This window comes from Equus asinus, chromosome 8 (genome assembly GCF_041296235.1).
Source record: "Equus asinus isolate D_3611 breed Donkey chromosome 8, EquAss-T2T_v2, whole genome shotgun sequence".
Taxonomy (NCBI): Eukaryota; Metazoa; Chordata; class Mammalia; order Perissodactyla; family Equidae; genus Equus; species Equus asinus.
Window position 1 is genome coordinate 32,761,302 of NC_091797.1, and position 18,019 is coordinate 32,779,320.

Consider the following 18,019-nt stretch of genomic DNA (forward strand, 5'->3'; position numbering starts at 1 on the left):
GCCCCCATGGAGCCCACCAGTACAATCCTGCCTGCAGTACATGATGGGGGACAGGGGCCTGTCTCCATCGATAAGTTGCTGAATGGCTACTACAAAGGCTTCACTAGCCCTTAAGCCTACAGCTTGAGGACTGTATTTGCTGGGTGTGCTTTATTGTCATGGTTAATATCACCAGCAAAGCTTGTATCTCCATCTCTTCTCTCAGCCCCCCAGGATGTTGCAGATGAGACCCCCAGCCCCACTGAGGTGGAGGAGGCGCCCAGCTCCACAGAACCCAGCACAGAGGCCCCAGAGCCCCCCGAGGAGCCCCTCCTGGGGGAGCTGACGGTGACAGGATCTTCCCCAGACTCGCTGAGCCTGTCCTGGACCGTCCCCCAGGGTCACTTTGACTTCTTCACTGTCCAGTACAAGGACAGAGATGGCCGGCCCCAGGTGGTGCGTGTCGGGGGTGAGGAGAACGAGGTCACCATTGGGGGCCTGGAGCCAGGGCGCAAGTACAAGATGAACCTGTATGGCCTGTACGAGGGACAGCGTGTGGGCCCCGTGTCCACGGTGGGCGTGACCGGTGAGTGAAGATGGGGCCTGGTTCCTTTTCCTCCCGCTGGTGGCCCCCAGCCTCTCTGTGGCAATTGCTCTCTTTTGCTGCAGTGGAAACACAAGCTCCCACCTGCTTGGGGAAGACCTAGAAAGAGCAGTTTGCTGGGGACTGGGCTGCAACCAGGTTGAGCAAGTTTTAAACTTTCTGCGCCTGTTTCTTCATCTGTAAAATGGGGATAACACCACCCACCTCACAGAACTGTTATGAGGATTAAATGAGTTAGCAGACATAAAGCACTAAGAGTGGGCCTGGCATGGAAGAAACGTGCTGTCAGGGTTTGCCGCTACGATTATTATAATTACCCTTATTCTGGGGTCTGCTCTGTCCCCTTTGGCTGGTTAGATGGTGAGAATGTGCATGAGACATTGGCCTCCTCGTCAGTGCAGCTAGGAACTTTCTTTACCACAAGGAGAAACATCCCTTCCACCCCGTCTCGGGCTGGGTACAGGGCCACCTCAGCCACCACAAAGGACCCAGCCTGGGCACCTCCTTTCTAGAGGCTCAGCGAGGGCCAGGGTCCCAGGCAGGCCTCTGGGACCCTCTTGCTGACCAGCCCAGCCTGCTCACGAGGAGGGGCATCTCTCTTCCCCTTTGCTCACTGAGAGCAAAACAACCTTTTTCAAAAGCAGCTTTTACTATTAAGAGAAAGATTAACAACTTAACAGCATAGAAACAGATAGGTTTCCAGAGCATGTGTTTCTGTGCTTCCACAAGCCCAACCTCACAGCGACTTGGTTGGCTTAGTTTCCAGAACCTTCCCCTCCCAATTTCCTTTCTTTGCCTCAGTCAGCAGTGACAGGAGGGAGAGGGTAAAGCCACCCTGAGTTACTGTGCTGTGGGCCTGATGTAGAGGGAGGAAGGGAGGCTCATGCCAGGCCCAGAACATGCTGCCAGAGTTTCTCCTGGGGTGACCCTCGGTCCATCCTTCTGTCCTGGCAGTCCCAGTGGGCTCTGTGAGGCCCTGTCCCTGGTCCCCAGGTAAGGATAGGCTGTGTCGGGCACTGACTGAGGCAGTGCAATAGAGGAAAAGAGAGTTCTGGAATCTGACAAACTGAATTCCATTCCCGGCTTCTCCCGGTTCTTGGCTGCATGATCTTGAAAAAGTTACCTTCTCTCTAAGAACCTCAGCTTTCTCATCTTCAAGGTAGGGCAAGCAACACCCACCGTGTCGTAAGTGTTAGAGGTGGGGATGTAACCTGCCTAGCACATTCTTGGCTCATTTCAACTTTCTGCTCAAACCCTCTGTGGAGAAATCACTGTATATCTGTGTACAGATCCTGGAAATTTTAAAACATGTATTATCCTGGATAAAATATAAGTGTCCCTTTAAGAAAGAAACAAGCATGATATTCATTATCAGAGCAGGCAGGTGAGACCACTGAGCTGACTGAGGGGCCGCGCCTGGCACACAGTGCACACTGTACCGTTGCTAGGAGAAGAAACACATGGAGCTAGTTAGAAACATTTCTAAGTTGGAAAAGGATTTTCCCAAATGCAGCATGGGGACTGTTACACTCCTGGGAGTTCTAATCTCACCATTCCTGGTTAAGCCAGACCACCAACAGTAAGGCTTGATGGTGAGGGACAGTTTCTCTCCCTCAGGGAAAGGAGTATAGAGAGGGCAAAAACGAGCAGGAAATGGATGCTACAGGAACTAACAGAGCTAGAAGGCAAATGAAATGAAATACCATGCCTGGCCTGGCACCTAGTGCCTAGTATACCAGGTACCCCCTTGTCAACTGACCACCTTGTCAATACATGGTGGTCACTCCCACCCCTCTTCAGCCACCTCCATCCTTGTTCTCCCCCTCTCAGACTCATTTCCATCTTCCTAAGGCCTCATCACCAGCCCGTTTTTCAAGCAGATTTTATCTGTCTGGAGCCTAGTCTTATCCTCCCACAGGAGCCAGAGAAACAAGCTGTTGGGAACCCCACCCACCCAGCCACCCCCTCTGCCATATTACCTCTTGGGACCACCTTCCAGTTTCGGTCACTAATAAGGAAGGCCTCCCAGATTCAGCTCATTCTCGGGCGACGGGGACCTGCAGGTCTTGAGCTTGGCCTTTCCCAGCTCAGATGTGCAGACACATCTTAATTTAACAAACATCTGTGGAGCACCCACTGTGTGCTGGGCACTGGGGACACAGCAGTGAACACAGCAAAGCTCTGCCTGTGGCGCTCACATTCTAGCAGAGGGAGGAAGGCACCACAGTGCACAAACATATCAGTGGTGCTGTATGTGATGGTGATGAAAGCTGGGGAGCAAAGCAAAGGCCAGTAGGTGAGTTGGTGAGTGGGCCTGAAGGCAGCAGGAAAGGGCCTGTGGAAGAAAGACCTGAAGGGAGAGTTCAAGCCACATAGGCCTCTGGGGCAGAGGGAAGGTGTCCTGATCATCTGTGGACCAGGAGGAATGTTTTGGAATGGGGGGTGGGGGGCTTATGTGAGAGATGAACATGTGGGACCTCGGAGGCCATTGGCTTTTGCTCTGAGATGGAAGCCACTAAGGGAACAGGCTCTGATGAATGTGTTAACAGCGGGGAACAGAGCGAAGGGAGTGAGGGTGGAGGAGGGAGGAGATGGTTCAGGAGACTGTTATATAATCCAGTAAGAGCCGCTGGTGCTTGGAGACGGCGCAGCGGGAGCAGAGTGGATGAGGAGGGGTCAGCTTCTGAAGGTAGTGCCAACAGGACTTACAGGCCAGATGTGGGGTCTAAGAGAGGACGCAGGGATGACTCCAAGAATGGAGTTGTGATGTCACTGAGGCGGGAAGGCTGTGGAGGGCGTCCCTGGGCTCGGTTTTTTGACCTGTTGAGTTTGAGACACGGATTAGGCACCCAAGGAAGATGCTGAGCAAACACGGTGAGGTGGGGAGGTCTGGAAAGAGATGTTGGACCCATTGACGTACAGATGGAAGTTCAGCCACTTTCCCAGGGTTTCTGTGATGTCTGACACCCCTCCGCCCAAGCACAGCCCCAGATTCTGGCAGGGACTTAGTGAAGGGTTGTGAACCGGAGAGATATTGCCAATTACTGTAGAACCACCTCATGGGCACCACAAAAACTACAGACATAATTACAACCAAGAGAAACAGGGGTTTCTCCTAACAGCCCCCACCCTCTCTCTCTCAGCTCCACAGCCAGAAGAGACTCCTCCAGCCACAGAGCACCCCATGGAGCCACGCCTGGGGGAGCTGACAGTGACGGATGTGACTCCCAACTCTGTGGGCCTCGCATGGACCGTCCCTGAGGGCCAATTTGACTCCTTCATGATCCAGTACAAGGACAGGGACGGGCAGCCCCAGGTGGTACCTGTGGATGCAGACCAGCGTGAGGCCACTGTCCCCAGCCTGGAGCCTGCACACAAATACAAGATAAACTTCTACGGGCTACATGGTGGGCAGCGTATGGGCCCCCTCTCTGTGATAGCTGTGACGGGTGAGTGACGGGGTAAGGCCATCCCCATCCCTGGTTACCCAGAGTGCCCCCATAATCCCTCTCTCGGGTCCTGCCTTAGTGGCCCCCACCAGGTCTTTCTCGGGGTCACAGGCATCTAGTCTGTATCCTGACCCCTTGGCTCCCCGCTCAGGCTGGAACCTTCCCTGCCCTCCAGTCCTCAACTCCACTCTGCCCCCTCCTCCAGGTAGGAGTGTCTTCCTTCCGTCTCAGACTCTCTCGTCTCTCCCTCTCTGATTGTCCACAGCTGTTTCCTCCCCTTCTCTTTATAACCCTGCTGTGACTTGGATACAGCTGCCGCCTCCCCCTGCTGCCCTTTTTTATTGGGGTTAAATGATACACATCCCTTGAATCTCTTCTCGGAGGCCCTCAGCCCCCTGGCCCGAGCTGCATTCCCTTGCAGCCTGCCAAGTCTCTCCCCTCAGGAAGTGGCCCTTGCTCTGGGCTCTGAGCCCCTTCCCACCCTCAGGCTTCCTGGGTACAGGTTTCCGCCATTTTTGTGCCACAGCGTCTGGTGAAACCCATGGAACCCTCTCAGAGCCACATTTTAAAATTTATAATATAAAATGCATAGGATTACAAAGGAAACCAATTGTATTGATATACAATTATCAAAATACTTTTAAATACAAATTTATGACTTAGTAATACAGAGCCTTCTCTATTAGTTCATGAAGTCACAAGACTTAGTGGCATGTGTAATAACTTACCCACGTTTAGAAGTAGTGATGAGTATAAATGGTATTTTGAAGTTTCTGCAGTCATTCTAAGGGGATGTGAAAACATCTGTGATTCCTACTGATGACAAAGTGACAGACACTGCTAGAACCACTGTGGTTGGTGTCCTAATTCATCATTGCAGGAAATGCTACATTTCAGTTAGAGGTCAGAGAAAATAAAGACCTATTTCCCATCTGAGTTCAAGGCCCCCTGGAGGCCCTCAGAGCCCAGGAGCCCTGGGAGTGGGGAGTTCTTGTGCCAGAGGTCTCAGCCATGTTCTTTGTCTTCCTGGCTCCTAGCTCCCCTCCTGCCAGCCCCAGCCACAGAGTCCCTCCAGGAGCCACGCCTGGGGGAGCTGACAGTGACAGATGTGACCCAGGACTCCGTGGGCCTCTCGTGGACAGTCCCCGAGGGTGAATTCGACTCCTTCGTGGTCCAGTACAAGGACAGGGATGGGCAGCCCCAGGTGGTGCCTGTGACCGCAGACCAGCGCGAGGTCACCATCCCTGGCCTGGAGCCCAGTAGGAAATACAAGTTCCTGCTCTTTGGGATCCAGGATGGGAAACGACGCAGCCCAGTCTCTGTGGAGGCAAAGACGGGTAAGAGCGACCCCCAGGAAGCCAAGCCTGAGGCCCCAGCTTTTGCCCTTTGTCACACTCCTGATCTCCACTCCCTTCTGCAAGGCCTCCCCTTTGTCAACTCTTCTGTTGCATTCAAAGAACCATACTGCTTGCTCCTGTCCAAGGCAGATGAGAGCAGACAAATGGGGCCAGTTCCTGGATCTGCTCCCCCTGCTGATTTTTCTTCTCTCCTCATAATTCCTACTTCTGTTGAATGAGGGAAGCTCCTTCGGATCCCTTCCTGGAAGGTGGAACATGGGAAGCTGGGGGTTCTGGGAAAGGGGGTGAAGGCAGCCAGGAGCCCTTCCCACCTCCCTGGGCCTTGCAGGTCCTCAGCCCTTTGTGGCCATCACCTCCTGTGAGTTTTGCCGTCTCTCCTTTCACTCTCACCCAGTTTCTCACCCTACTGGCTCAGGCCCATCGGGTCCCACATCTGCCTCCCCAAGAGGACCCCTTTCCTCCTCTGCCCTCCTCCTGGAGCTTCAGAAACTGGGGACCGGAGGAGCCCAGGGCTGGCTGCCCAGCTGTGCCCCTTTCCTGGGTTTTGGTCCAGGCCCTCCCCTGCCTCTGGGGGCTCCCTGTTGCCAGAAAACTCTCGCAATAACAATGCCGTCAGCGCCCTCGCTCTCCAGGAAGGCAGCAGGCCAGCTCCTCCTCAGGCCTCGGGGTGGCTCCTTGGGCAGACACAAGATCCTCTCCTCGTCTGAGCTTCCCTTCTTTTCCCCCTACTTCCCCCACACACACAGGCAGCCCCCACTTTTCCATCAGGTCCTACAAGGGTCTCCTCCATCATAATATCCTGCCTCCTCACCTGCTCTCTGCCCCCATCAGAGATCCTGTACCCCCTCTGACGTCCCTAGGACCCTCAGATTTCCCCAGGGGCCAGTCAAATCACAAAGAGTAGGCTCCTTGGTAAAAGGAAATAAACAGAGCAAGTCTGTGATAAGCTATACCGTCTAAGGAAATAGTCTCTGATAGGTGGGAAGAATCTGGACAGCAAGAGGAATAAGATAAGCAGGAAGCTAGGGAATCTCCTTTCCCAGAGATGACTCAGGACAGAAGACCTCTCCCTGCATTGGTTGAGTGGGCAGAGGCATGGGCCAGTTGGGCATGGTGGCACGGATGGGAGGGTGATGGAAATATTTTGGGGAAACACTGAGCATTTGGGTAGTTCTGGTTTTTCCAACTCAGCAGGAGGCAGTCAAGGAGTCACTGTGGAAAAAAATAAACGCAAAGACCTTTTCTCTCTGTCAGCTGCCCAAGGTGACGCCAGCCCAGGGACCCCACCCCGCCTCGGGGAGCTGTGGGTGACAGACCCCACCCCAGACTCACTGCACCTCTCCTGGACAGTCCCTGAGGGCCACTTTGACTCCTTTGTGGTCCAGTTCAAGGACAGGGATGGGCCCCGGGTGGTGCCTGTGGAGGGCCATGAGCGCTCGGTCACCATCACCCCTCTGGACACCGGCCGCAAGTACAGATTCCTCCTCTACGGCCTCCTGGGCAAGAGGCGCCACGGCCCCCTCACTGCAGACGGCACCACAGGTGAGGGCATCCCCTGCAGGGCCCGGCTCTGCCCCCAGAGGCCCCCTGGGGAAAGTGTGTGGCACCCTGCCAGGCCAGGGCAGCAGGCGATCACTTTTGGTGGCTGCCATCACAGTTGTTATTTGGCCCCAGCCACTCCGGCTAGGATCCAGCCCCAAATTCTCCTTGCACAAGCTCATAGCGCCAGCCCTGTAGGACTCAGCCATGGCAAAGCCCTGTCCCTAGACCTCTCAGTCCAGCCCTTTGAGGTCACTCAGCCTTCCAGAAACAGCTCAGCCATTTCCTCTCTGTGTCTCCATCTCAGAGACCCGGAGTACTACGGACAATGCTGGCACAAAGCGTCCCCCAAAACCTCGTCTGGGGGATGAGCTGCAGGTGACCAGCGTGACACCGGACTCCGTGGGCCTCTCCTGGACAGTCCCCGAGGGCCAGTTTGACTCCTTTGTGGTCCAGTACAAGGACAGGGACGGGAAGCCCCAGGTGGTGCCCGTGGAGGGCAGCCTCAGGGAGGTCAGCATCTCGGGCCTGGACCCTGGCCGCAGGTACAAGCTGCTGCTCTACGGGCTGCACCAGGGCAAGCGCATGGGTCCCATCTCAGCCGTGGCCGTGACCGGTGAGTGAGGCTGCGGCTGGAACAGGCTGCTCCTCCTTCCTGCCTGGCTCTCCTGGTCTGACCAAACCGCATGATTTCTATTTCCCTTCTTTTGGGGGAAGGAATCAGCTTAATGGAGGCATAGGTTACGTATGATAAAATTCACCCATTTTAAGAGAATAGTTCAATGAGTTTTGGCAAATGTAGAAGTCATGAAATCATTACCACAACTGAGATATAAAACATTTCTATTAACCCCAAAAGTTTCCCTGTGCCCCTTTGCCATCAATCCCCCAACCCCAGCCTCTGGCAACTACCAATCGTTTCTGTCATTACACTTTTGCCTTCTTTTTTTTTAGATTTTTTTTTTCCTTTTTCTCCCCAAAGCCCCCCAGTACATAGTTGTATATTCTTCGTTGTGGGTCCTTCTAGTTGTGGCATGTGGGATGCTGCCTCAGCGTGGTTTGATGAGCAGTACCATGTCCGGGCCCAGGATTCAAACCAACGAAACACTGGGCCGCCTGCAGCTGAGCACGCGAACTTAACCACTAGGCCACGGGGCCAGCCCCATACTTTTGCCTTCTTCAGCATTTCATCTAACAGAATCATGCAATACACAGTCTTTTGTGGTGGCTTCTTGCACTTAGCATAATGCTTTTGAAATTCATCCCTGTGTATCAATAGTTGGTCCTTTTTATTACTGACCTCTTGCCTTCACCTCCCTCCCGCCTTCCCTCCTCTTGGAGAGTCTTGGTGCTGCGACAGACCCGTCACCCATCTCTACCTGTCTCTCTGAACCAGCCCCCAGGGAAGAAATTGAAGCTGAGACCATGGCCCCAAGCCCTCCAGCGTCTGAGCCCCACCTCGGAGAGCTGACCCTGGAGGAGGCCACGCCGCACACCCTGCGTCTATCCTGGACAGCGATTCAGGGAGAATTTGACTCCTTCGAGGTCCAGTACACAGACCAAGATGGACGACTCCAAGTGGTCAATTTAGGGGGCGACCAGAATGACATCACCCTCTCTGGCCTGGAATCTGACCACAGATACCTCGTGAACCTATACGGTTTCCACGGCCGGCAGCGTGTGGGTCCTGCTCAGATTGAGGCCCTGACAGGTGGGCAAAAGAACTCCTCCCTGTCTGCTCCCTTCCAGATGGCTGTGAGAGCCGGAGGAGAGCACAGTACCATGGACACCCTGCCCCCCTCTCAGGTCCTTGTCTCTCTGTCTGTGTTCAGTCCCAAGAGAGGAAGAGGATGAACCTTCAGAACCTCCTACCATGACCCCCGAGCCTCCCTTCAAGCCGCACCTGGGGGAGCTGGCAGTGACAGACGCCACCCCTGACTCCCTAGGCCTCTCCTGGACAGTCCCCGAGGGCCACTTTGACCACTTCCTGATCCAGTACAAGAACGGGGACGGGCAGCCCAAGGCAGTGCGAGTGCCGGGGCACGAGGACAGGGTCACCGTCTTGGGCCTGGAGCCAGACCACAAGTACAAGATGAACCTGTACGGCTTCCATGATGGCCAGCGTGTGGGCCCCATCTCTGTCATTGGGGTGACAGGTGAGTAGATGGTGGAAACCCCAGGGTGGGTGAGTGGGATACAGGAGACCCTCTGCTGGAGGCTGAGCCATGGGGCCCTTTGTGCCCCTCCCATTCCCTAGCTCCCTGAGGACCAATGGGTCCTCCTGGGCAGGGAAGGGCCACCCTGAGCAATACTGGTGGCTGCCCTGGGTCCCAGAGCTGCCCCCAGAGGCCCTGGGCATGTTTTTGAAATGTGGACGGAGTAGCACCACCCAGCCTCCTTAGGCCCCTCTGAACTGACCACAGGGCCCCAAGTCAGGGCCACAGCTTGGGAGAAGACCCAAGGACATCTCCCGGGGACCCTGCCTCACCCTCTCTCTGTCTCTTTCTCAGCTGCAGAGGAAGAGACCCCCACCCCCACAGAGGTGGAGGAAACCCCCAGCCTCACGGAACCCAGCACAGAGGCCCCAGAGCCCCCCGAGGAGCCCCTCCTTGGGGAGCTGATGGTGACAGGATCCTCCCCAGACTCGCTGAGCCTGTCCTGGACCGTCCCCCAGGGTCACTTTGACTTCTTCACTGTCCAGTACAAGGACAGGGACGGACGGCCCCAGGTGGTGCGTGTCAGGGGTGAGGAGAGGGAGGTCACCATTGGGGGCCTGGAGCCGGGGCGCAAGTACAAGATGAACCTATATGGCCTGTACGAAGGGCATCGTGTGGGGCCTGTGTCCACGGTGGGCGTGACGGGTAAGTGACTGCTAAAGGGCCCTTGGGGGTCTCTGGAAAGTTCTCTTTAGTGGAGCCTCCAGAGTCTCCTCCACTGGAAACCCAGGATCCCAAAACCCCAAACCTCTAACCCATCCGTTGTCCATTAACACTTCAGGACAGGTGTGATGTGGAGGCAGCAAGAGCGAGTCCCAGAGAGTACCAGGCCCATCTGAGAGAGGCCCTGGGGGACTGAGGCCTCCAGGCACTAACGCACTGACCGGTCTATGGCTCTCTGCTTTGCCTGGGAACTCTGGAAAGAACTTCTTTTTGGAGTTACGACAAATGCCATGAAATATTCATTCATTCATTCAACAAATATTTATTATATAAAATTTCAAACATATACACAAAGAGAAAGAATTGTGTAATGAGTTCCCATGTATCCATCACCTTGCTTCAACCAAATATTGACTCCCGGCCAGTCTGGCTCATCCGTACCCCACTCCTTCCTGCCCTCCCCCACTGGAGAGTTTTCTTCATTAACAGCTTTATTGAGGTATAATATGCATACCATAACATTCACCTGTTTTAAGTATATGACATCGATTTTTAGTAATTTTACAGAGTTGTGCAACTGTCACCACTGTCTACTTTCAGAACTTTTCCATCACCCCAAGAAGAAACCTGGTGTCCACATCCAGTCCTACACCCAGTTCTAGGCCACCACTATTCTATTTCCTGTCTCCTAGATTTGCCTTTTCTGGATGTACCATGTAGATGGTATCCTACAGTATGTGTTCTTTTGTGTCTGGCTTCTTGCACTGAGCACGTTTCTGAGACTCACCTGTTTGTACCATGCAGTAGAACTTCATTCTTTACAGCCAGATAGTATCCCATTGTATGGCTATACCACTGTGATATTTTAAAACTCATCCAGACACTGTATACTTCATCATCACATATTTAAATATACTGCTCTTTTTTTTTTTAAGATTGATACCTGAGCCAACATCTGTTGCCAATCTTCTTTTTTCTGTTGTTTTTTCTCCTTCTTCTCCCCAAAGCGCCCCCCCAGTACATAGTTGTATATTCCAGTTGTGGGTCCTTCTAGTTGTGGCATGTGGGACGTCACTTCAGCATGGCTTAATGAGAGATGCCGTGTCCATGCCCAGGATCCGAGCTGGCGAAACCCTGGGCCACCGAAGCTGAGCATGCAAACTTAACCACTTGGCCATGGGGTCAGCCCCTATTGCTCTTTTTAAAGAGACTATTTTATTTTATTTTTTTAGGCAAGGAAAATTGGCCCTGAACCAATATCTGTGGCCAATCTTTCTCTTTTTTTCTTTTTGCTTAAGGAAGCTTGTCACTGAGCTAACATCTGTGCCAGTCTTCCTCTATTTTGTATGTGGGATGCTGCCACAGCATTGCTTGATGAGCCATGTGTTGGTCCACACCCGGGATCCAAATCTGCGAAACCCCAGGCCACCGAAGCAGAGTGTGCAAACTTAACTACTATGCCCCCAGGCCAGCTGCTAAAGAGACTATTTTAAAATAACCACAATACAATGATTGTACCTTTAAAAATGAATAGGGGCAGGCCCAGTGGTGTAGTCATTAAGTTCACACACACTGCTTCAGTGACCTGGGGTTCACAGGTTCAGATCCTGGGCACAAACCTACACACCACTCGTTACGCAATGCTGTGGTGGTGTTCCACATACAAAATAGAAGAAGATTGGCAACAGATGTCAGCTCAAGGCCAATCTTCCTCACCAAAAAAAGAAAGAAAGAATTGTAAACATAAGTAAAAAATAACTGAAAAAAAAAGAACAATCATTCTTTAATATCATCAGGTATCCAGGTAGTGCTACTGTTTCCTGATTGTCTCATAATTGTTGTTTTGCCTTTTTGTTGCTGGAATCAGGTCCAAATACGGATAGGTTACAGTTGGAGAGTCGGAATCTTAAATAGGGTGGTCAGGGAAGTCCCCAAAGAGAAGGTGACATTTGAACAAAGACTTAAAGGAAATGTGGACATGAGCCATGCAGATATCTGGGAAAAGAACATTCAGGCAGAGGGAACAGTTAGTGCAAAGGCCCTGAGGTAGGAGGCTGCCTGGCATGGTTGATGGACCATAAGGAGGCCACAAAAGACTTTGATGATTATAAGGATAAATGGATCTTAGGTTAGGCTCACAGAGCCAATCCACCTTCTGGCCTGAATCCAGGAGAGTGTTGACACCTCCTTCCAGCAATAGGAAAGATTCTGTTTGCATCTCTTCCCAGCCCCCAAAGAAGAACCCCCTTCGAGCCCCCTTTGGAAGCCACACCTGGGGGAGCTGGCAGTGACAGATGCCACCTCTGACTCCCTGGGCCTCTCCTGGACAGTCGCCGAGGGCCACTTTGACCACTTCCTGATCCAGTACAAGAACGGGGACGGGCAGCCCAAGGCGGTGCGAGTGCCGGGACATGAGAACAGGGTCACTGTCTCAGGCCTGGAACCAGACCACAAGTACAAGATGAACCTGTACGGCTTCCATGGCGGCCAGCGTGTGGGTCCTGTCTCCACTGTTGGTTTAACTGGTGAGTGTGCAGTGGGACACTGGTCCCTGCCTGGAGCTGGACTCAGTTTCCCTTTTATTGTCAGTATTCAGGTGTTTTTGTCCCACTGTCCCTGAGAATGAGTCCCCCGAGCTCCTGGGAGAGATTCTGCTGAAGTCTTCACTCCAAGCGTTTGATGTCATCCCAGCCGTCTTACCCTTTACGATGGGCTTTTGGCATCCTTGCAGAGGCAGCCCACCAGAGAAATAATACGGACTCAGGCGGACCCAGGACTGATCCTAGCCTCAGCTCATTTGAGCTGTATGACCTCAAGAGAGTCATTCAACCTCTCTGTGCCTCCCTTCCCTCATCTGTAAAGAGGCAACAGGCAAACCTGTCTTGCAGGGTGGGCATGAGTGTGGGCATGATGTTCAGTAACTACAGGCTTCCCCTTCTGAGGAAGAGAATTAGTTCCTGAAAACCTTTGGGGGGAATTCTCAAAATTGTCATTGATTTCAGTGGGTGAAATTGTATGTGTTCCCCAAGTTCCAAATGGATACCTATTCGTGTGAAATCAACACTGACTCCTGCTGGCATGGATCCTGTTACTTCCAGAGTTAATATCAGTCATATGTGCAATGTAACAGGCACTTTCCTGCATGAATCACTCCACACCAGGGCTGTCTGTCACCTGGTGAAGCAGGCTCTTTTGTAGCCGTCACCTCCGAGATGCCTAAGACCCAGTTCCCAAACAGAACAGACAGATGCACACGATGCTTTTGTAATTCGACTATAAGGCAGAATAAAACCCTACAGAGAACAGAAAACAAAGCAGATGACACCACACATGCCAAACCAGCCCGTCCCTGGGGCCGAGATGGGTCCTCTCTGCCATCGGTTAACAGGAGAGCTAATACCAGGTCCAAACAGGACCCAGCTGCCAAGATGGGCTCACGTGGCCTCATCTCTGCCCTCAACTGTGAAACCTAAAGTGCTTTCTAAACACGCTCCAAAAAGCCTTCTAAACCAGAGGCGGTGTTAAAGGACAACACACATGGAGCAGAATCCCAAAGCTGAGTGGATGGACCCCGTGATGTGACTCGTCTGTTGTGCTTGGTGGTGTTACAAAGCCTTAGTTCTGTCCCACTACACAAATTCAGTCTGAAGCTCCAAGGGTTTGGTGCCTGCACCGTTGAGTGTCATGGGGTCCCACCCTGCCATCGTGACTTCATCTCAGAGTGTGCTCTGTCCCCTGGTCACTAACCATTTAAACGGGGGAGATGATGTCTCAACCCTGGGGCACTGGCATCCGGGCTGCAGGGCCCTGGTGTGTCTGGGAGAAATCCCAGAATCCTCTGTTAGAAGGGAGCCCACGAGGCATGTCCACACCTTCTGTTTGTCTCCTGATCCAGCCCCAGAAACAGACCAAGAAATGAGCCCAGCCCCAACAGACCTGCCCACCACGACCCCCGAGCCTCCCTTCAAGCCGCGCCTGGGGGAGCTGGCAGTGACAGACGCCACCCCCGACTCCCTGGGCCTCTCCTGGACAGTCCCCGAGGGCCACTTTGACCACTTCCTGATCCAGTACAAGAACGGGGATGGGCAGCCCAAGGCGGTGCGAGTGCCGGGTCACGAGGACAGGGTCACCGTCTCAGGCCTGGAGCCAGACCACAAGTACAAGATGAACCTGTACGGCTTCCACGGCGGCCAGCGTGTGGGCCCCGTCTCTGTCATTGGGGTGACAGGTGAGTAGACGGTGGAAGCCCCAGGGTGGGACCCAGTGGGAGGATCACCCTCTCTCTGGTGGTGGGTGAGTGGGATGCAGGAGACCCTCTGCTGGAGGCTGAGCCATGGGGCCCTTTGTGCCTCCCCACCCCCCAGCTCCCTGAAGACCAACGGGTCCTCCTGGGCAGAGAAGGGCCACCCTGAGCAGTACCAGTGGCTGCCCTGGGTCCCAGAGCTGCTCCCAGAGGCTCCGGGCATGTTTGTGAAATGTGGACAGAGCAGCACCACCCAGCCTCCTTAGGCCCCTCTGAACTGACCTCAGGGCCCCAAGTCAGGGCCACAGCTTGGGAGAAGACCCAAGGGGACCTTGCCTCACCCTCTCTCTGTCTCCTTCTCAGCTGCAGAGGAAGAGACCCCCACCCCCACAGAGGTGGAAGAGAGCCCCAGCCCCACGGAACCCGGCACAGAGGCCCCAGAGCCCACCGAGGAGCCCCTCCTTGGGGAGCTGATGGTGACAGGATCCTCCCCAGACTCGCTGAGCCTGTCCTGGACTGTCCCCCAGGGCCACTTTGACTTCTTCACCGTTCAGTACAAGAACAGGGATGGGCGGCCACAGGTGGTGCGTGTCAGGGGCGAGGAGAACGAGGTCACCATTGGGGGTCTGGAGCCGGGGCACAAGTACAAGATGAACCTGTATGGCCTGCACGACGGCCCGCGGATGGGCCCCGTCTCTGTCGTCGGGGTGACAGGTGAGTGGACGGTGGAAACCCCACAGTGGGACCCAGTAGGAGGGTCACCCTCTGATGATGCTTGAGTGGGGTGCAGGAGACCCTCTGCTGGAGGCTGAGCCATGGGGCCCTTTGTGCTCCTTCCCGCCCCTGTCTTCCTGAGCACCAGTGGGTCCTCTTGAGCAGAGAAGGGCCACCCTGAGCTGTGCTGGTGGCTGCCCTATGTCCCACAACTTCCCCCAGAGGCCCTGGGCATGTTTGTGAGGTGTGGACCAAGCAGGACCACCCAGCCCCCTAAGCTCCTCTGAACTGAAGTCAGGGCTCCCAGTCAGGGCCACAGCTTCAGGGAAGACCCAAGGACATCTCCTGGGGACCCTGCCTCACCCTCTCTCTGTCTCCTTCTCAGCTACAGACGAAGAGACCCCCAGCCCCACAGAGGTGGAGGAGACCCCCAGCCCCATAGAGCCCAGCACAGAGGCCCCGGAACCTCCCGAGGAGCCCCTCCTTGGGGAGCTGATGGTGACAGGATCCTCCCTAGACTCGCTGAGCCTGTCCTGGACCGTCCCCCAGGGCCACTTTGATTTCTTCACTGTTCAGTACAAGGACAGGGACGGGCAGCCCCAGGTGGTGCGTGTCACCGGCGAGGAGAACGAGGTCACCATTGGGGGTCTGGAGTCAGGGCGCAAGTACAAGATGAACCTATATGGACTGCTCGAGGGGCAGCGCGTGGGCCCTGTGTCCACGGTGGGCATCACCGGTGAGTGAGGGCTGAGGGTCTCAGGGGAGCATCACCTTCTCCTCCTGGGCAACCCAGTTGACTGTTCTCTTTCGCCACCCCTGAGAGTTCAGGCCTGGCTCCTCTTTCATGCCCTCCCTCCAGGGCCCCAGTCCAGTGGTTTGGCCTTTGCCAGCTTCAGTCTGATCATCCACACTCAGAGCCTCCTTCTTATGGTCATCCACTGGCCACTTCTGAGGTGAAATGTTTCAGGCACAGCCAAGTCTGACTTTACCAGAATTTGCTTCTCTTTCCATCTTAATCACAGCATTCTTTGTTATAACCACCACAAAAAAAAACAAAAAATCTGAAAGAAACAACCCACCATCCAACCACACTGGGATGTTTAAATAATTAGGCGACATCTCTAAGATGAGCTATGTCATCATTGAAATGTTTTAAGACAATTACTTCATAACATTACTTTGAAAAAATCCCCGTAAGTTTTATAAAGATGCTCATCACAACCACCTGAAAATAACGCGCATGGCAAGAAAGCTGGAAGGACACATATCCCATGGGTGTATAGTTTGTGGGACAGAATAGAATGTTCCAGCACTTTTATTCTGTTTTATTCTATTCCGTGTTGTCCAAATTTTCTTAAATGACAAGCATTTCTTTTATAATCAGGGAACAATTTTTTTTATATAATATCTTCTCCTCCCTTGTACTCCTTGCTTTTCCCCCCGTCACTCTTGCAACTTATTTCCTTTCTAATTGTATAAAAGTTACAACTTCTGGTCCCTAAAAAATTAGGGAAAACATCACAAGGTGAATTAAATTCCAGAAACGCACGCAGGCTGGCTTTTCTAAGTCATCGTCAGCCAGATTCTCATCCTGTGCGAGCGTTTCACAAGGGCCCCTCTTGACGGGGACCCAGCCCCTCTGAGGGTCAATGTTTTAAGGGCGGTCGCTGCATCTGACACCGAGTGAGAGGTTTTGCGAGGTTTGCTCTCCTGTCCTGAAGAAGCTTCCAACAGAGAAACTATTTTCACTCAGCCTGCCTGACTCCTGGGGGATGGGCCTCGTTTCTACGTGTTCACAGGAAGGGGGGTACCAAGAGAATCTTCAGAAAATGGCCATTAGTATATTTCACACCCTGAAGGAAGGTTAAGTTTCATCTGCTGTTCAGTTATTTTTCCTCTCTATTTTGGCAAATTACAAGCATATACAAAGAGGGCAGTAGAAGGGACCCGTGTTCCCACTCCACATCCCCAACCGGATTATTAATTTTTATAGTCCTGGGTTTCTTTTTAAGTCTTTAAGTCTTTTCTACTGAAAAGAATATAGCAACATGATGAAAAGTTTGGAAAACAGGAAGAAAACCTCTCATCAGACCACCATGTGAGCTGATTGATAGCCGTCATTAGTAACAATGTGCATTACATCCTCTCTTTCTGCATTTTCCACTCAGTGCCTGTTTTAAAGTTGCAGAGTGTCCATGTAATTCTTGGCTCTTGCTTTCTTGGTATACAAGGTACATTGTGAGCATTTATCCTGTGGCTGTACAACCTGCATTAATGATCATTTTAATGGGGGTTTGATGCTTCACGGTGAAAGTGCCATAACAAAATTAATCATCTTCTCCGGGTCATTTGGGTCCCTGACACATTTTGCTGTCGTGAATAATGCCATGATGAACTCCCATGACACAACTTTTTCCTGGTTTTTAATGATTTTCTTAGGATAGCTGCCCAGAAATGGGATTATTGGGTCAAAGGAAATGAGCATTATTTTGGCTCCTGACACATATGTCCAAATTGTGGTGCCTGCCAGCCAGGACATGATGGCTGTTGGGAGCCTGTCTTAGCTGTCTGTCAATCAGTTACCTAATGGCTAATCCCAAGGCTACAGGAGCCCAAGGAGTATATTTGCTAGATGCCCTTTGTTGTCCCTATTGACATCACGAGCAAAGCAAGTTGCCACGTAAGTCTGCATCCTCCATCTCTTCTCTCAGCCTTCCAGGATGTTGAGGAGACCCCCAGCCCCACAGAACCCAGCACAGATGCTCCGGAGCCCCCCGAGGAGCCCCTCCTAGGGGAGCTGACGGTGACAGGATCCTCTTCAGACTCACTGAGCCTGTCCTGGACCATCCCCCAGGGCCACTTCGACTTCTTCACTATGCAGTACAAGGACAGGGACGGGCAGCCCCAGGTGGTGCGTGTCAGGGGCGAGGAGAGTGAGGTCACCGTTGGGGGCCTGGAGCCGGGGCGCAAGTACAAGATGAACCTGTATGGCCTGTACGAGGGGCAGCGTGTAGGCCCCGTGTCCACGGTGGGCGTGACCGGTGAGTGGACGGTGGAAGCCCCAGGGTTGGACCCAGTGGGAGGATCACCCTATCTTGGTGATGCGTGAGTGGGATGCAGGAGACCCTCTGCTCGAGGCTGAGCCTTGGGCCCTTTGTGCTGTCCTCATCCCCAGATCTCTGAGGACCAACAGGTCCTCCTGGGCAGAGAAGAGCCTCTATGAGGAGTGCTGGTGGCTGCCCTGGGTCCCACAG

The 18,019-nt window shown here is 53.4% G+C and overlaps 1 protein-coding gene across 4 annotated transcripts in view; it reads left to right on the forward strand.

Annotated features, from left to right (window-relative positions):
• Nucleotides 1-18,019, forward strand: part of TNXB (tenascin XB) — a 55,419-nt gene that overhangs the window by 24,135 nt on the left and 13,265 nt on the right. For 2 of the 4 annotated variants that reach the window (XM_044776300.2, XM_044776304.2), the window contains 13 exons: nt 206-565; nt 3,727-4,032; nt 5,070-5,369; nt 6,645-6,932; nt 7,237-7,545; nt 8,326-8,640; nt 8,762-9,085; nt 9,440-9,790; nt 12,037-12,333; nt 13,704-14,036; nt 14,415-14,765; nt 15,151-15,501; nt 17,477-17,806. In XM_044776300.2, coding sequence (XP_044632235.2) covers nt 206-565; nt 3,727-4,032; nt 5,070-5,369; nt 6,645-6,932; nt 7,237-7,545; nt 8,326-8,640; nt 8,762-9,085; nt 9,440-9,790; nt 12,037-12,333; nt 13,704-14,036; nt 14,415-14,765; nt 15,151-15,501; nt 17,477-17,806 — 4,215 coding nt within the window. The remainder of the gene's footprint in view (nt 1-205; nt 566-3,726; nt 4,033-5,069; nt 5,370-6,644; nt 6,933-7,236; nt 7,546-8,325; nt 8,641-8,761; nt 9,086-9,439; nt 9,791-12,036; nt 12,334-13,703; nt 14,037-14,414; nt 14,766-15,150; nt 15,502-17,476; nt 17,807-18,019) is intronic. The other 2 variants (XM_044776302.2, XM_044776303.2) reach the window with 2 other exon arrangements.